We start from the raw sequence: 15,167 nt of genomic DNA on the forward strand, positions 1-15,167 counted from the left end.
CTGATTCTGAGTATATCTGCCTTTTTAAATTATTTTATTGAAGTATAGTTGATTATCTACCTTTTTTATATTGGTGGATTGAAATTTATAACTGACACCCGGATAACAGGTTAGACAGTAAAATAATAAGGCACATTGCCTTATTTAATTTAAAGCTTAGTTTTCAGTTTATTTCTCACTTTCTTTGGGTACATGTCTATTTTTCTAGTTAAATATATAAAGAACTCATTGCTGAATCATTTTTTATTGAGAAAATAATAACCATGAGTAATTATCCCAATATGCAGCTTCCCTGCCTCTTATCCTCAAGTCATGGCATTTATAACAGAGATTTTTTCAGGCTGTAGTTGATTTGTATATGCTTAAATAAATTATTTTTCAGTACAGTGTTTGACAATAGGAAGCAGGGAGATTGTGATAGTCAAGAAGAATTATGGCAGAGTAGTCTGTTGCCTTAAATCTAGTTTTGTAAATTTAAACTCACAGAGAGATGGGAGAGTTCCAAAGGGAAACAAGAGCTTGAAAGTCCTCACCAGCTTTTGGATGGCATTACCACCTCTACTTCCCTGCTCTGTGGTTGTACTATAGCCTTTATCAATGTGCTGTGGTATCATGAAGGGGTGGGTATAGTTGTAGAGCTTTGACTTATGACCATGATATGGACAACTCTAAGGTAAATTTATGTGTGACATCTTAAACCTATGGGTAGATGCAGTTTTATAAATTGAAAATCATCAATTTAAAAACTAAATTGACAGTTATAAATTTTCAGTGAAATATTTTGATTTTGTAGGAATCAGAAGTAACAAGTTAATATTTACTCTGTGTTTAGTCCCATATTAGGTACAAGTCTTTTAGGTAAGATATGATATGAAATAATTTGAAAATAAGGCATTTTATAGAGTCATTACTCAAAATTGAGAAATGTTACCTTTTCCTTAGGTCTGCCTTTGCTAAAGGATCTGTGATATGATTAAAAAGTGAAAAAAAATATGAATGGAACTGGATAATGTGGCTTCATCCTTTCTGTCGTTAACTGTACTAGGATGCTGGCAAATGATTAAATAACCTGCCTTTCCTGACTCTACTAAGGAGCTAGCTAAATAGCTGTATGTGTTTTGTACCAAATTATTTTCTAGGGAAATCCTTTCTGTTACTCTGAATAAAAACTGATCAGGGTTCTTGTAGTGCTGATGAGTGCCAATATGAGGTGCTTTTTAAAAAATAAAGTTCTTAAGAACCTAAATTCCTGTCTCAGTTGATTTTTACAGTTAGATGTTTAATACTGCAGCTATTTTTAGTTACCTGTATTAGACTTTTCATTCTTTTTCTAGCTTCAGGTTCTTTAATTCTGTTTGAGGTAGAAGTTGTAGTAAGCTCTTCTGACTAGGAACACTTTTTTTTTTCCTTCAGGTTTGCTGCTATGTACATCCGTAGTTTCCTCTCCAGCAAAATTTACTGATTCTGTTTTCTGCCTAGTATATAATAATTAGCTAACATTATAAAGCTGGCATTGCCAGATACTCAGCTGGACTAATTGGTATTGTTACACTGTCCTAACTTAGCTAGGTGTACAGTCCCTAAAAAGACTATCAGAAAGCCAGAGCTCTGTCTTAGTTTGACCTTTTCTCTTGCTGGGAAGGGTTGCTGGATAGAATGATCAGAAAATGGCAGCATACTAGCAGCTTGGGAACTAGCACCTTTCCATCTCTTTTTATTAGAAAAAAGAAAGAGGGCTTCCCTGGTGGCGCAGTGGTTGAAAGTCCGCCTCCTGATGCAGGGGACACGGGTTCATGCCCCGGTCCGGGAAGATCCCACATGCCGCGGAGCGGCTGGGCCCATGAGCCGTGGCCGCTGAGCCTGCGCGTCCGGAGCCTGTGCTCCGCAACGGGAGACGCCACAACAGTGAGAGGCCCGCGTACCGCAAAAAAAAAAAAGAAAAAAAATATTTTAATTCATTAAGCAGATTGTATTTTTGTTTGTTTATTGGTCTAATTACCCATTCCCTGATCCAAGATTGAGAATTTAAAGAGGTCATTTAGAGGAGCAGCATTAGGATACCTGAGGAAATTACATGGTATCACCATCTTCTAACCCTGCCCAGTTGTTAGTTGGTCTCCACATTCCCTGCTTTTCCCACTCTTGACCTCTGTGTCATATACATAAATGTTAAGACCTTAGAGATAGAAGACTATTTTCTTGACTACTGTGTGAATCAGTAATAGAGTTTGCTATGATGTCGGTTGGGTGAAGAACTCTGAACTTGAAAATCATGGAGTTGGTTCTCCTACTGATTATTAGTATGGCTTCAGGCAAGCCATTTACTCTTTAATTGCTTCAGTTTCCTTATCTGGACCTGGTTTAGATCTCCTAAAGATATTTTCAGACCTAAAATTGTTTGATGGTCTTTTTTTTCATTCCAAATTTTACAAAAACTCTATTTTTTCTGCCGTGGCTAATAAATAAAGTTGTTATTATGGTCTTTTTTTTTTTTAATGTATCGGGCGACTATGAAAATATAATTATGGGAAGTTTGAAGAGACCAGAGAAATTGCTTGATCTGCCATGACAGTACATAAGAATTAGAGTTGTCGTAAATTTTAAGAATTAAATATGTAGACTGTGTAGAGTTTTGATAAAAGATTTTCTAAGATGGGCAGCAATTTACTTTTCAAAATGGATATTGTTTACTTTGTGGAGTTTTTGTTCTAGGACTGTCAACAGGCATAGAAATAGGCAGGGGAATAGAGGAATCCCTGGAGATGTTTTTTAATCAGCAAAACTCAGTTCTTTACCTTTGGCTGTGGTGTGCTAAGTCTCTTGTGAGTCACTACTTCCCTTTCCTCACCTGAAGTTTTGTGATCTGGGGGCAATGAAGAGAGAATAGAGAGGGAGTTATTGACAATTTAGCTGGAGTGGGAGTAGTTTAGTGCTGCTAAACCTATATCTTGTGCTGGTATTTTATCTTTTATTGAAGTATAGTTAACTTACAATATTCTGCTGGTATTTTAACTAACAAGATATGATAAGATTTGCACGGACATAAGTGTCCATGATCTTGATCCCTTCTCAGTTCCACTTCCTGGGTTCAAATCCAACTTTTGCCACTGTGTGATCCTGGGCCAGTCTGTGCCTCAGTTTCTTCATGTGTTAAATCTGCTCCCTGACATGCACCTGCACTCATATACTTTAGCTCCTTTCCTATTATTATGGAAGAATCGTCTGTGCTCCGAGCAAAGGCCAATCTGTCTCCTTTTGTACTGTTAAGGACATTACTCTAGCAATTATTTCTCTTCTGCATCATTAAATTTTCCCTCTTAACTGGATATTTCTCATCAGCCTAAAAATATTTTTCTCTTATTTAAAAAATTCTCTTCTGACACTATTTCTCCCACTAGCATCAACCTATTTCTCCCTTTCTCTTTCAGCAAAACACCTCAGAGGAGTTGAATGTACTTGCTAGTTTCTTTCTTCCTGTTCTTTCTTGAATCCATGCTAATCCAGTCAGGTGTTTACCCTTGTCACTCCACTGAAACTGCTCTTGTGAGGTCAGTAATAGCTTCTGCTTTGTTAAATCCAGGGGTCATTTTCCAGACCTCATCCTATATGACCTGTCACCAAGACTTGGGACAGATGGTTGTTCCTTTCTCCTTAAAACATTTTCTCCACTAGAGTTTCAGAATACCACATGCCTCTGCTTTTCCTTCTGCTTTACTGACCCTTCTTTGCTGATTCCTCCTCATTTCCTGGACCTGTTATTGTTGTGCTCCAAGGTTCAGTTCCTGAGCCTTTATCTCTCTCTCTCTCTCTTTCCCCCTCCCTCTCCCTCTCTCTCTTTCTCTCTCTCCTCACTCCCTTGGGATCACATCCAAGTTTTAAGTATCACCTGCATGCTGATGATTCCCAAATTTATAACTCCTGGCACATACATCCAGCTGCCTATTTAAACACCTACACTTGAATATCTAAAAGGCAACTTAGATTTAATGTGTATAAAACTGAGTTCCTAGTCTTATTTTCCAAACTTGATCCTTCAGCAGTTTTGCCTCATATCTGTTAATAGCAATTCCTTTTATGTACTTGCTCAAGGGCGAAAGCCTTAGAATCAGGCTTGGCTACTTTCTTTCATACAATCAGACAGAAAACCTTATTGATTCTATCTTGAAACTATGAAAAAATATATGGAATCTGACTACTTTGTACCACCCCAAGCCAAGTCACCATTAGCTCTCCAAAGGATTATTGCAGTAGCTTACTGGTCTCCCTGTTTCCTCTCTTACATCTGAAGCCTATTCTAAATACATTTGCTAGAGTCAAAAAACATAACTTCATCATTCCTCTGCTTAAAATCCTCCAGTGGCTTCCCATCTCACTCAAATTACAAACCAAAATCTTTGGAATGGGCTGCCAGAGCTTCATATGATTGGGCCCTCTGTGATTTCTCTAGTCTTATCTCCTGCTGCTCTTCTCTTTGACCACTCTGCTCCAGCCACATTGGCATTGTTGTTATCTAACTGCCTCAGCACCTTTCCAGTTGCTGGTCCATCTCCCTAGAAAGCTCTTTCCATGTTTTAAAATATCTGATTCAATTCCTTACGGTCTTCTCTCGTCACCTGCTCATTGACACTTTTCTCTGATTAACCTGTTGAAAATTGTTACTTTCTCTTGCCCCTTCCATCCTTCTTCCCTACTTTCATTTTTCTCCACAGCGTTTCTCTCTACCTAACATGCTGTCTGTTTTACTTAATTATTTTGTTTGTCTGTCTCTTCCTACTATTCTGAAAACTCCACTAAGGCAGATTTTTTTTTTTTAACTACAGTTCCTAGACAATGCTTGGCAGATAGTATCAATTGAGTGAGTGAATGAGTGAATGAATGAATGAATAGTAGCTGCCTCATAGGGTTCTTATGCAGATTGAATGAGTTAAACATAAGTAAATTCCAAATATGCACTGACATATAGAAAGTACTTCTTAAGTGTCAGCTTCTATTACCACCTTCATAGCATGTCCGCGGACCAGTCCTGAAGCCCAGAGAGATGAAGATTTAGTTGAGCTGTCCTGGCATACCATTATGCATTAGCTTTGGCTGGAAAAGCCACCACAACGGAAGACCTAGAGTGGTGACCCCCACATTTCAGGGGGTTCCTTAGGGAACCTTGATAATCAATATTTACAAGGAAAAAAGTCTTTAAAATTATAGGCACTAGAAACATTAACTGTACAAACTGCTTTCTTCTTTACTTGACCCAAATAAACATTATGGTTTAGTGGGAAATGATCTTAAATGCAGACTATACAATTAATTTTTCCTTTTAAAGAATGAATTTGCCCTTAAGTTCCTAAATCACAAAGTAATTTTAAAAATGTTTCTCCTAATAAGGTTTTTATTCAATCCTAAATAGCTTTTGAGAATATGAGGCACCTCATTTTTGCATCTTCTTGTGTGTGTGTGTGTGTGTATGTGTGCGTGGGAGAGGGTAAAGGTTTGTTTACAGATAGTAATCTGTAGCTACCATGTGATATAACCGTCATAGCCCAAGTTTAATGCTTGAAAAGTTTTATTTGACTGATCATTTTTGTTTTAGGGAGATCTAATGGATAGTTAAATAGGGTCAATATATTTTTGTAAATTATTAACATTGCATTTCCTGTACTTCAAATTGAAGCCATTATTTTTATTCTGGTAGGCTCATAGCTGGCAGCCTGGAATAAAAAATCCATACCGTGGTGTTGTAGTGTGGCCTGTTCCTGAAAACATTGAAATCACTGTGACACTTTTTAAGGTAAGTTCCAGTTTTATAAGTTATAGGATTTATTATATAATCATAGTTCTAAATGATGGAATATTTCAGTATTCATTGTTCTATACATTTGGGTCCTTAATGTGCAGTAAGGACCTTAATGTGCGTTATTTTTAGAGATATAGCAATTTATAACAATGTAAGGATATCAGGGTGTTTCATGGTCTATAAAGTCCAAATAATTTGGGAGTCTTTTTGAACTTATTCCAATTAAGATCAGTTGGAATACTTCTTGTACTACTTCTTACATTCTCCCCACAGGGAACTTTAAAGTGCTTTTTCTGTGGAAAGCTGAGGTTTGTGGAATTCTTAGTCCTGACCCTCATTTTGTTAGCCTTGTTTGACTAATAACAAGATAGGTTTTTAAATTAGTATATGATAAATATTTTGTTGATGTTAATATAAGAAGATAAGTTTAAAATTGATTTTTGATAAATATTTTATAAATGTTAATATTTTATAAATACTATAGCTTAAAATAAAAATTCTGATAATAAATTCCAAGTGCAGGTCCAAAAACATAGCTGTGCATATAGCTAACTCTTTTTATATATGTTTTTTCTTGAAAGTTTTCCTTATTTCTTAACATTATAAAATAGTCCTCACACATATGACAGTTATGCACTAGAATATTTACTTTCCTAACCAATTCCTTACCTGCTCAAAAAAAAAGGTGGAGACCAGTATGTCTCAGTTTCAGCCTTCTTGAAGTGGTGCGGTTAGGAAACAAATGCTTTATTTTTTCTTTGAATCCTTCCAATTGTGTTGACGTTACTTTTGCAGGACAGAATGAAGGAAGACATCTCATTAAGCACAAACATAAAGTTTGTGAAAATCCACTAAAATACTTTAGGATATAAAATCTAAGTTGAGCAAAGTTATATGGCTTAGAGTGTGAAATCACTGTGTAAAAAAATACTTTTGATTTTGTAATCCAGTATATTAATTCATATGTTCTGGAACTACTGCAGGGATCAATAGAACAAAACAGTATGTTGAATGTTGATGTACTAACGCATGAATGGGACACTACTTTTAAACGCTCTGTTTCATAGATACTCTATTTTATCAGAGATTCTTAACACTTTATGTATATTTTATAGTTTTGATATCATTGTTATTGGATCCTTTATAGTTTTGATATTATTGTTATTATAACTTACTTGATTATGCTTATCATGTATACACAATACTTGATTTGTTTGCCCAGGGATGAGACTGTAGCTGCTCTTCCTTTTTTTTCAGGAAAGATCAGAACCATCCTAATACCCTTTAGTCAGCTGTCCTCAAAGCCTATTACTAAACCCCCCTTAACCATACCTCTCCTAATGAAATGATATAGTAAGATTGGTAGTTAACAAGACCTTTAGAGTACTATTTCATTTAATTCTTAGTACTTTAGAGTACTATTTCATTTAATTCTTCTGTAATTATTCCCATTGTACTGATAAGGAAACTGAGACTAAAGAAGAAGGTAACTTGCCCAGTCACACTGTGATTTAGCCCTGGGGTGGTGGTGGTTTGTTTGTTTTTGATTTTGTTTTACATTGTATGGCCTGTTCTGTAATACAAACCATTCTGAATATAGATTACAACAGCAAAATCTCTGACATGCTTGAGGAAGACTTTTAAGTAATCTCTTGTGTGTTTTTGATTCAGTCTGTTTATATTGGTAAAGCAAGTGAATGGACATAGTTACACAACTTTAAAAAAAAATGATGATAGAGAACAAGGGGTTAAGAGAGCCAATAAATGGCTGACAGCCATGTGTTTGGGCAAAGGATATGCACTGAGTGATTCTGAGTTGAAAGTGGCTGTTGAAATGTGTTACTTGGAGGATTAGGAGGTGAGTGTAGTTTTCAAGTGCTGATGAGAATGTTCAGCATATCCTATCACTGAACTCTTATGTCTTTAAGTGTTAGTCTGTAGGGAAAAAACCCAAATACCCCTTCCTCCCCATTTTGCTGTATTACACACATTTCTCTTCAGTTGTGCTATGGAGGCAAACTTGTGACCATTTAAAATACTTAAATAAATACTTAGATAAATAACTTTATCTTCCTTACTCTGTGTCTTCCCAGAGTTCCATAGAAAAGCAGAAAAGTAAAACAAAATAATTTTTCGTTCTTTCATGGTAATTTTTTTTGATCTTGCATTTAAAATATTCAAGTGGAAAACTCTTTCATATTTCCCCCTTCCTTTTACTTAAAGTCTCACAATTTACTTAATCCTGAAACTTGTAAATAGGAAAGGACTGCTCTGAATCCTTTTTGTCCTAGGTATGGTATTCAGAGTTGTGCTCATAGACAACGTACTTTTTAAAAAAGTTATCAATGTATTTCATTTTTCTCTGACTTAACCAGAAATTAATTTCTTTAGCCTGCATGCTTGATTTTGAAATTTGAATTAGATTGAAAATAGCTATTGCTAGTAGATGAAAAAAAAAAGCCTATTTTAGGGTTTTGAGAAGGAAAACAGCTCTTTAAGCCATTTTCAATTTTTCTCTTTAGTGCAATGGTAGTAAAAGAGACACTAGAGGGTAGAGAGTAGGATATAAAGAAGACAGTTGATTCAAGCTAGAAGCAATTTTTACTACAAATGTTTTTGTTTAGTCAATAATATAATTAGTTAATTATGTACATAGTCCAAAATGAACATTATTGTTGCTCCTTTACATCTTTTTAGTGACTTTGCCCTATCAGATATGTCCCTTGGTCCCATTAAAATTATTCTTTTAAGGGTAATATATCATCTCTGTTTCTAAAAAATGTTTCATCAGCTTTGAGAATTAATGTATATCATATATAAGTTACTGTTCAATATTTGTTAATTTGTAAGATATATATTCATTAATTCATTCATGAAGTATTCTTGAGAAACCACTGTGTGCCAGGTACTTTTCTAGGTCCTGGGGACGCAGAGATAAAACTGAACCAACAACAGGGCTAAAAGCCAGACAGACCTGGCTGTCTTATAATCTATTGCCTTTTACCTTTACTTATTCTAATATCTTTGGAAATTCTGTACAATCCCACCTAGTCCAAATGCTTCCTCACTCATCAAGCTTTTATTGTTCATTCCTCTAAGAAATGTATTGTCTTCTATTCTTTAGTAAAACCATGTATTTCATTCATCATATATGTATTTACATTAGTTGTTTGTCTTCGAAGGCACGGACAACTATATTTGAATCCATATAACACCTCTACAATTCCTTGTATAATAAGTAGCTAATAAATATTTGTCAAATACTTGCAAAAGTATGCCTCATATAGAAAAAAGCTGCATTTGGTTGTGGGATCTGTTACCCTTTCTCAGGTTTCTGGTGGTGGAGGGTGGATGGGGGTATCAACATCCAACTTACCATTTTGTGTAGATTATGAAGTCCTTTGCGGTACTTTGAAATTCCAGATGTTTATATAACCTCTGCACCAAGAAAACCTTGCCTCAAGTGATACTTTGAGTTTAAAATACTTAGAGGTATAGAAATGAGGGCAGAGTTTCATATGGGCATTTAATATCTTAATAAAGTGCTTCTTAATAGTTCACTCACTAAGTTATCTGAACCTGGGTTTCTTTTTTTTTTTTTTTAATTTTTATTGGAGTATAGTTGATATACAATGTTGTGTTAGTTTCTGCTGTACAGCAAAGTGAATCAGTTGTACATATACATATATCCACTCTTTTTTTTAGCTTAAACAAGATAGAAGTTTATTTTTCTTATATAAACAACGTTTTGAGATAAGTAATCAGGACTGGTGTGGCAGCTTCACAATCATCTGGAACCCAGGCTCCTTCTATCTTCTTGCTCCACATCCTCAACCTGTGGCTCCCACCTCATGGCCCAAGATGGCTGCTTGAGTTCAAGCTATCATATTCACATTCCAGTCAGCAGGAAGGAGGAAAGCGGGAAGAAGCGACTTCTCTCTGACACTTCAAAGACTCTTCCCTTGACATGGATTTGGCCAGAATTTAGTAACATAGTCAGTCCTAACTGAGAAATATTTTGGAGGGCCCTGTGCCCAGCTTAAAAGTAGGGGATTCTATTACTATATAAGAAGGGAAGAGCAGATATCAGAGTACAACAGCAGTCCCTGTACAAAAAGTAAGCACATTTTCCACATTTTACTTTCTGATTTCCCAGCCCTTAGTGAACAGTTTTTTAATGTCCAAATTAATCTAAGAGAGGCTAAATCAATTTCCTGTTGGTTTTTTTTTTTACATCTTTATTGGAGTATAATGGCTTTACAATGGTGTGTTAGTTTCTGCTTTATAACAAAGTCAATCAGTTATATATATACATATGTTCCCATATCTCTTCCCTCTTGCGTCTCCCTCCCTCCCAGCCTCCCTATCCCACCCCTATAGGAGGTCACAAAGCACCGAGCTGATCTCCCTGTGCTATGCAGCTGCTTCCCACTAGCTATCTATTTTACATTTTGGTAGTGCCACTCTCTCACTTTGGCCCAGCTTACCCTTCCCCCTCCGCATATCCTCAAGTCCATTCTCTAGTAGGTCTGTGTCTTTATTCCTATCTTACCCCTAGGTTCTTCATGACAGTTTTTTTTCTTAGATTCCATATATACGTGTTAGCATACTGTATTTGTCTTTCTTTTTCTGACTTACTTCACTCTGTATGACAGACTCTAGGTCCATCCACCTCACTACAAATAACTCAATTTCGTTTCTTTTTATGGCTGAGTAATATTCCATTGTATATATGTGCCACATCTTCTTTATCCATTCATCTGATGATGGACACTTAGGTGGTTTCCATCTCCTGGCTATTGTAAATAGAGCTGCAATGAACATTTTGGTACATGACTCTTTTTGAATTATGGTTTTCTCAGGGTATATGCCCAGTAGTGGGATGATTGCTGGGTCATATGGTAGTTCTATTTGTAGTTTTTTAAGGAACCTCCATACTGTTCTACATAGTGGCTGTACCAATTCACATTCCCACCAGCAGTACAAGAGTGTTCCCTTTTCTCCACACCCTCTCCAGCATTTATTGTTTCTAGATTTTTTGATGACGGCCATTCTGACCGGTGTGAGATGATACCTCATTGTAGTTTTGATTTGCATTTCTCTAATGATTACTGATGTTGAGCATTCTTTCATGTGTTTGTTGGCAGTCTGTATATCTTCTTTGGAGAAATGTCTGTTTAGGTCTTCTGCCCATTTTTGGATTGCGTTGTTTGTTTTTTTGTTATTGAGCTGCATGAGCTGCTTGTAAATTTTGGAGATTAATCCTTTGTCAGTTGCTTCATTTGCAAATATTTTCTCCCATTCTGAGGGTTGTCTTTTGGTCTTGTTTATGGTTTCCTTTGCTGTGCAAAAGCTTTGAAGTTTCATTAGGTCCCATTTGTTTATTTTTGTTTTTATTTCCATTTCTCTACGAGGTGGGTCAAAAAGGATCTTGCTGTGATTTATGTCATAGAGTGTTCTGCCTATGTTTTCCTCTAAGAGTTTGATAGTTTCTGGCCTTACATTTAGGTCTTTAATCCATTTTGAGCTTATTTTTGTGTATGGTGTTGGGGAGTGATCTAATCTCATACTTTTCCATGTACCTGTCCAGTTTTCCCAGCACCACTTATTGAAGAGGCTGTCCTTTCTCCACTGTACATTCCTGCCTCCTTTATCAAAGATAAGGTGACCATATGTGTGTAGGTTTATCTCTGGGCTTTCTATCCTGTTCCATTGATCTATATTTCTGTTTTTGTGCCAGTACCATACTGTCTTGATTACTGTAGCCTTGTAGTATAGTCTGAAGTCAGGGAGCCTGATTCGTCCAGCTCCGTTTTTCGTTCTCAAGATTGCATTGGCTATTCGGGATCTTTTGTGTTTCCATACAAACTGTGAAATTTTTTGTTCTAGTTCTGTGAAAAATGCCAGTGGTAGTTTGATAGGGATTGCATTGAATCTGTAGATTGCTTTGGGTAGTAGAGTCATTTTCACAGTGTTGATTCTTCCAATCCAAGAACATGGTATATCTCTCCATCTATTTGTATCATCTTTAATTTCTTTCATCAGTGTCTTATAATTTTCTGCATACAGGTCTTGTGTCTCCTTAGGTAGGTTTATTCCTAGATATTTTATTCTTTTTGTTGCAGTGGTAAATGGGAGTGTTTTCTTGATTTCACTTTCACATTTTTCATCATTAGTGTATAGGAATGCCAGAGATTTCTGTGCATTAATTTTGTATCCTGCCACTTTACCAAATTCATTGATTAGCCCTAGTAGTTTTCTGGTAGCATCTTTAGGATTCTCTATGTATAGTATCATGTCATCTGCAAACAGTGAGAGCTTTACTTCTTCTTTTCTGATTTGGATTCCTTTTATTTCCTTTCCTCCTCTGATTGCTGTGGCTAAAACTTCCAAAACTATGTTGAATAAGAGTGGTGAGAGTGGGCAACCTTGTCTTGTTCCGGATCTTAGTGGAAATGCTTTCAGTTTTTCACCATTGAGGACGATGTTGGCTGGTGGGTTTGTCATATATGGCCTTTATTATATTGAGGAAAGTTCCCTCTATGCCTACTTTCTGGAGGGTTTTTATCATAAATGGGTGTTGAATTTTCTCAGAAGCTTTTTCTGCATCTATGGAGGTGATCATATGGTTTTTATCCTTCAATTTGTTAATATGGTGTATCACATTGATTGATTTGCATATATTGAAGAATCCTTGCATTCCTGGGATAAACCCCACTTGATCATGGTATATGATCCTTTTAATGTGCTGTTGGATTCTGTTTGCTAGAATTTTGTTGAGGATTTTTGCATCTATGTTCATCAGTGATATTTGCCTGTAGTTTTCTTTCTTTGTGACATCTTTGTCTGGTTTTGGTATCAGGGTGATGGTGGCCTCGTAGAATGAGTTTGGGCGTGTTCTTTCCTCTGCTATATTTTGCAAGAGTTTGAGCAGGATAGGTGTTAGCTCTTCTCTAAATGTTTGATAGAATTCGCTTGTGAAGCCATCTGGTCCTGGGCTTTTGTTTGTTGGAAGATTTTTCATCACAGTTTCAATTTCAGTGCTTGTGATTGGTCTGTTCATATTTTCTATTTCTTCCTGATTCAGTCTTGGCAGGTTGTGCATTTCTAAGAATTTGTCCATTTCTTCCAGGTTGTCCATTTTTATTGGCATAGAGTTGCTTGTAGTAATCTCTCATGATCTTTTGTATTTCTGCAGTGTCAGTTGTTACTTATCCTTTTTCATTGCTAATTCTATTGATTTGAGTCTTCTCCCTTTTTTTCTTGATGAGTCTGGCTAATGGTTTATCAATTTTGCTTATCTTCTCAAAGAGCCAGCTTTTAGTTTTATTGATCATTGCTATCGTTTCCTTCATTTCTTTTTCATTTATTTCTGATCTGATCTTTATGATTTCTTTCCTTCTGCTAACTTTGGGGTTTTTTTGTTCTTTTTTCTCTAATTGCTTTAGGTGCAAGGTTAGGTTGTTTATTCGAGATGTTTCCTGTTTCTTAAGGTAGGATTGTATTGCTATAAACTTCCCTCTTAGAACTGCTTTTGCTGCATCCCATAGGTTTTGGGTCGTCGTGTCTCCATTGTCACTTGTTTCTAGGTATTTTTTGATTTCCTCTTTGATTTATTCCCTGATCACTTCATTATTAAGTAGTGTATTGTTTAGCCTCCATGTGTTTGTATTTTTTACAGATCTTTTCCTGTAATTGATATCTAGTCTCATAGCGTTGTGGTCAGAAAAGATACTTGATACAATTTCAATTTTCTTAAATTTACCAAGGCTTGATTTGTGACCCAAGATATGATCTATCCTGGAGAATGTTCCATGAGCACTTGAGAAGAATGTGTATTCTGTTGTTTTTGGATGGAATGTCCTATAAATATCAATTAAGTCCATCTTGTTTAATGTATCATTTAAAGCTTGTGTTTCCTTATTTATTTTCACTTTGGATGATCTGTCCATTGGTGAAAGTGGGGTGTTAAAGTCCCTATTATGAATGTGTTACTGTCGGTTTCCCCTTTTATAGCTGTTAGTATTTGCCTTATGTATTGAGGTGCTCCTATGTTGGGTGCATAAATATTTACAATTGTTATATCTTCTTCTTGGGTCGATCCCTTGATCATTATGTAGTGTCCTTCTTTGTCTCTTCTAATAGGCTTTATTTTAAAGTCTATTTTGTCTGATATGAGAATTGCTACTCCAGCTTTCTTTTGGTTTCCATTTGCATGGAATATCTTTTTCCATCCCCTCACTTTCAGTCTGTATGTGTCTCTAGGTCTGAAGTGGGTCTCTTGTAGACGGCATATATATATGGGTCTTGTTTTTGTATCCATTCATCAGTCTATGTCTTTTGGTGGGAGCATTTAATCCATTTACATTTAAGATAATTGTCGATATGTATGTTCCTATACCCATTTTCTTAATTGTTTTGGGTTTGTTATTGTAGGTCTTTTCCTTCTCTTGTGTTTCTTGCCTAGAGGAGATCCTTTAGCATTTGTTGTAAAGCTGGTTTGGTGGTGCTGAACTCTCTCAGCTTTTGCTTGTCTGTAAAGATTTTAATTTCTCCATCAAATCTGAATGAGATCCTTGCTGGGTAGAGTAATCTTGTTTGTAGGTTTTTCTCCTTCATCACTTTAAATATGTCCTGCCACTCCCTTCTGGCTTGCAGAGTTTCTGCTGAAAGATCAGCTGTTAACCTTATGGGGAGTCCCTTGTGTGTTATTTGTTGTTTTTCCCTTGCTGCTTTTAATATGTTTTCTTTGTATTTAATTTTTGACAGTTTGATTAATATGTGTCTTGGCGTGTTTCTCCTTGGATTTATCCTGTATGGGACTCTCTGTGCTTCCTGGACTTGATTAACTATTTCCTTTCCCATATTAGGGAAGTTTTCAACTATAATCTCTTCAAATATTTTCTCCGTCCTTTTCTTTTTCTCTTCTTCTTCTGGAACCCCTATAATTCGAATGTTGGTGCGTGTAATGTTATCCCAGAGGTCTCTGAGACTGTCCTCAGTTCTTTTCATTCTTTTTTCTTTATTCTGCTCTGCAGTAGTTATTTCCACTATTTTATCTTCCAGGTCACTTATCCGTTCTTCTGCCTCAGTTATTCTGCTATTGATCCCTTCTAGAGTATTTTTAATTTCATTTATTGTGTTGTTCATCATTGCTTGTTTCATCTTTAGTTCTTCTAGGTCCTTGTTAAATGTTTCTTGCATTTTTTCTATTCTATTTCCAAGATTTTGGATCATTTTTACTGTCATTATTCTGAATTCTTTTTCAGGTAGCCTGCCTATTTCCTCTTCATTTGTTAGGTCTGGTGGGTTTTTATCTTGCTCCTTCATCTGCTGTTTTTCTGTCTTCTCATTTTGCTTATCTTACTGTGTTTGG

The 15,167-nt window shown here is 36.0% G+C and overlaps 1 protein-coding gene across 6 annotated transcripts in view; it reads left to right on the top strand.

The window, feature by feature from the left end:
- EHBP1 (EH domain binding protein 1) overlaps positions 1–15,167 on the top strand; it is a 536,766-nt gene that overhangs the window by 251,765 nt on the left and 269,834 nt on the right. For all 6 annotated transcript variants that reach the window (XM_082851650.1, XM_082851653.1, XM_082851649.1 and 3 more), the window contains one exon: positions 5,690–5,785. In XM_082851650.1, the coding sequence (XP_082707776.1) occupies positions 5,690–5,785 (96 nt within the window). The remainder of the gene's footprint in view (positions 1–5,689; positions 5,786–15,167) is intronic.

This window comes from Leucopleurus acutus (genome assembly GCF_964270905.1).
Source record: "Leucopleurus acutus genome assembly, chromosome: 12".
Lineage (NCBI taxonomy): Eukaryota > Metazoa > Chordata > Mammalia > Artiodactyla > Delphinidae > Leucopleurus > Leucopleurus acutus.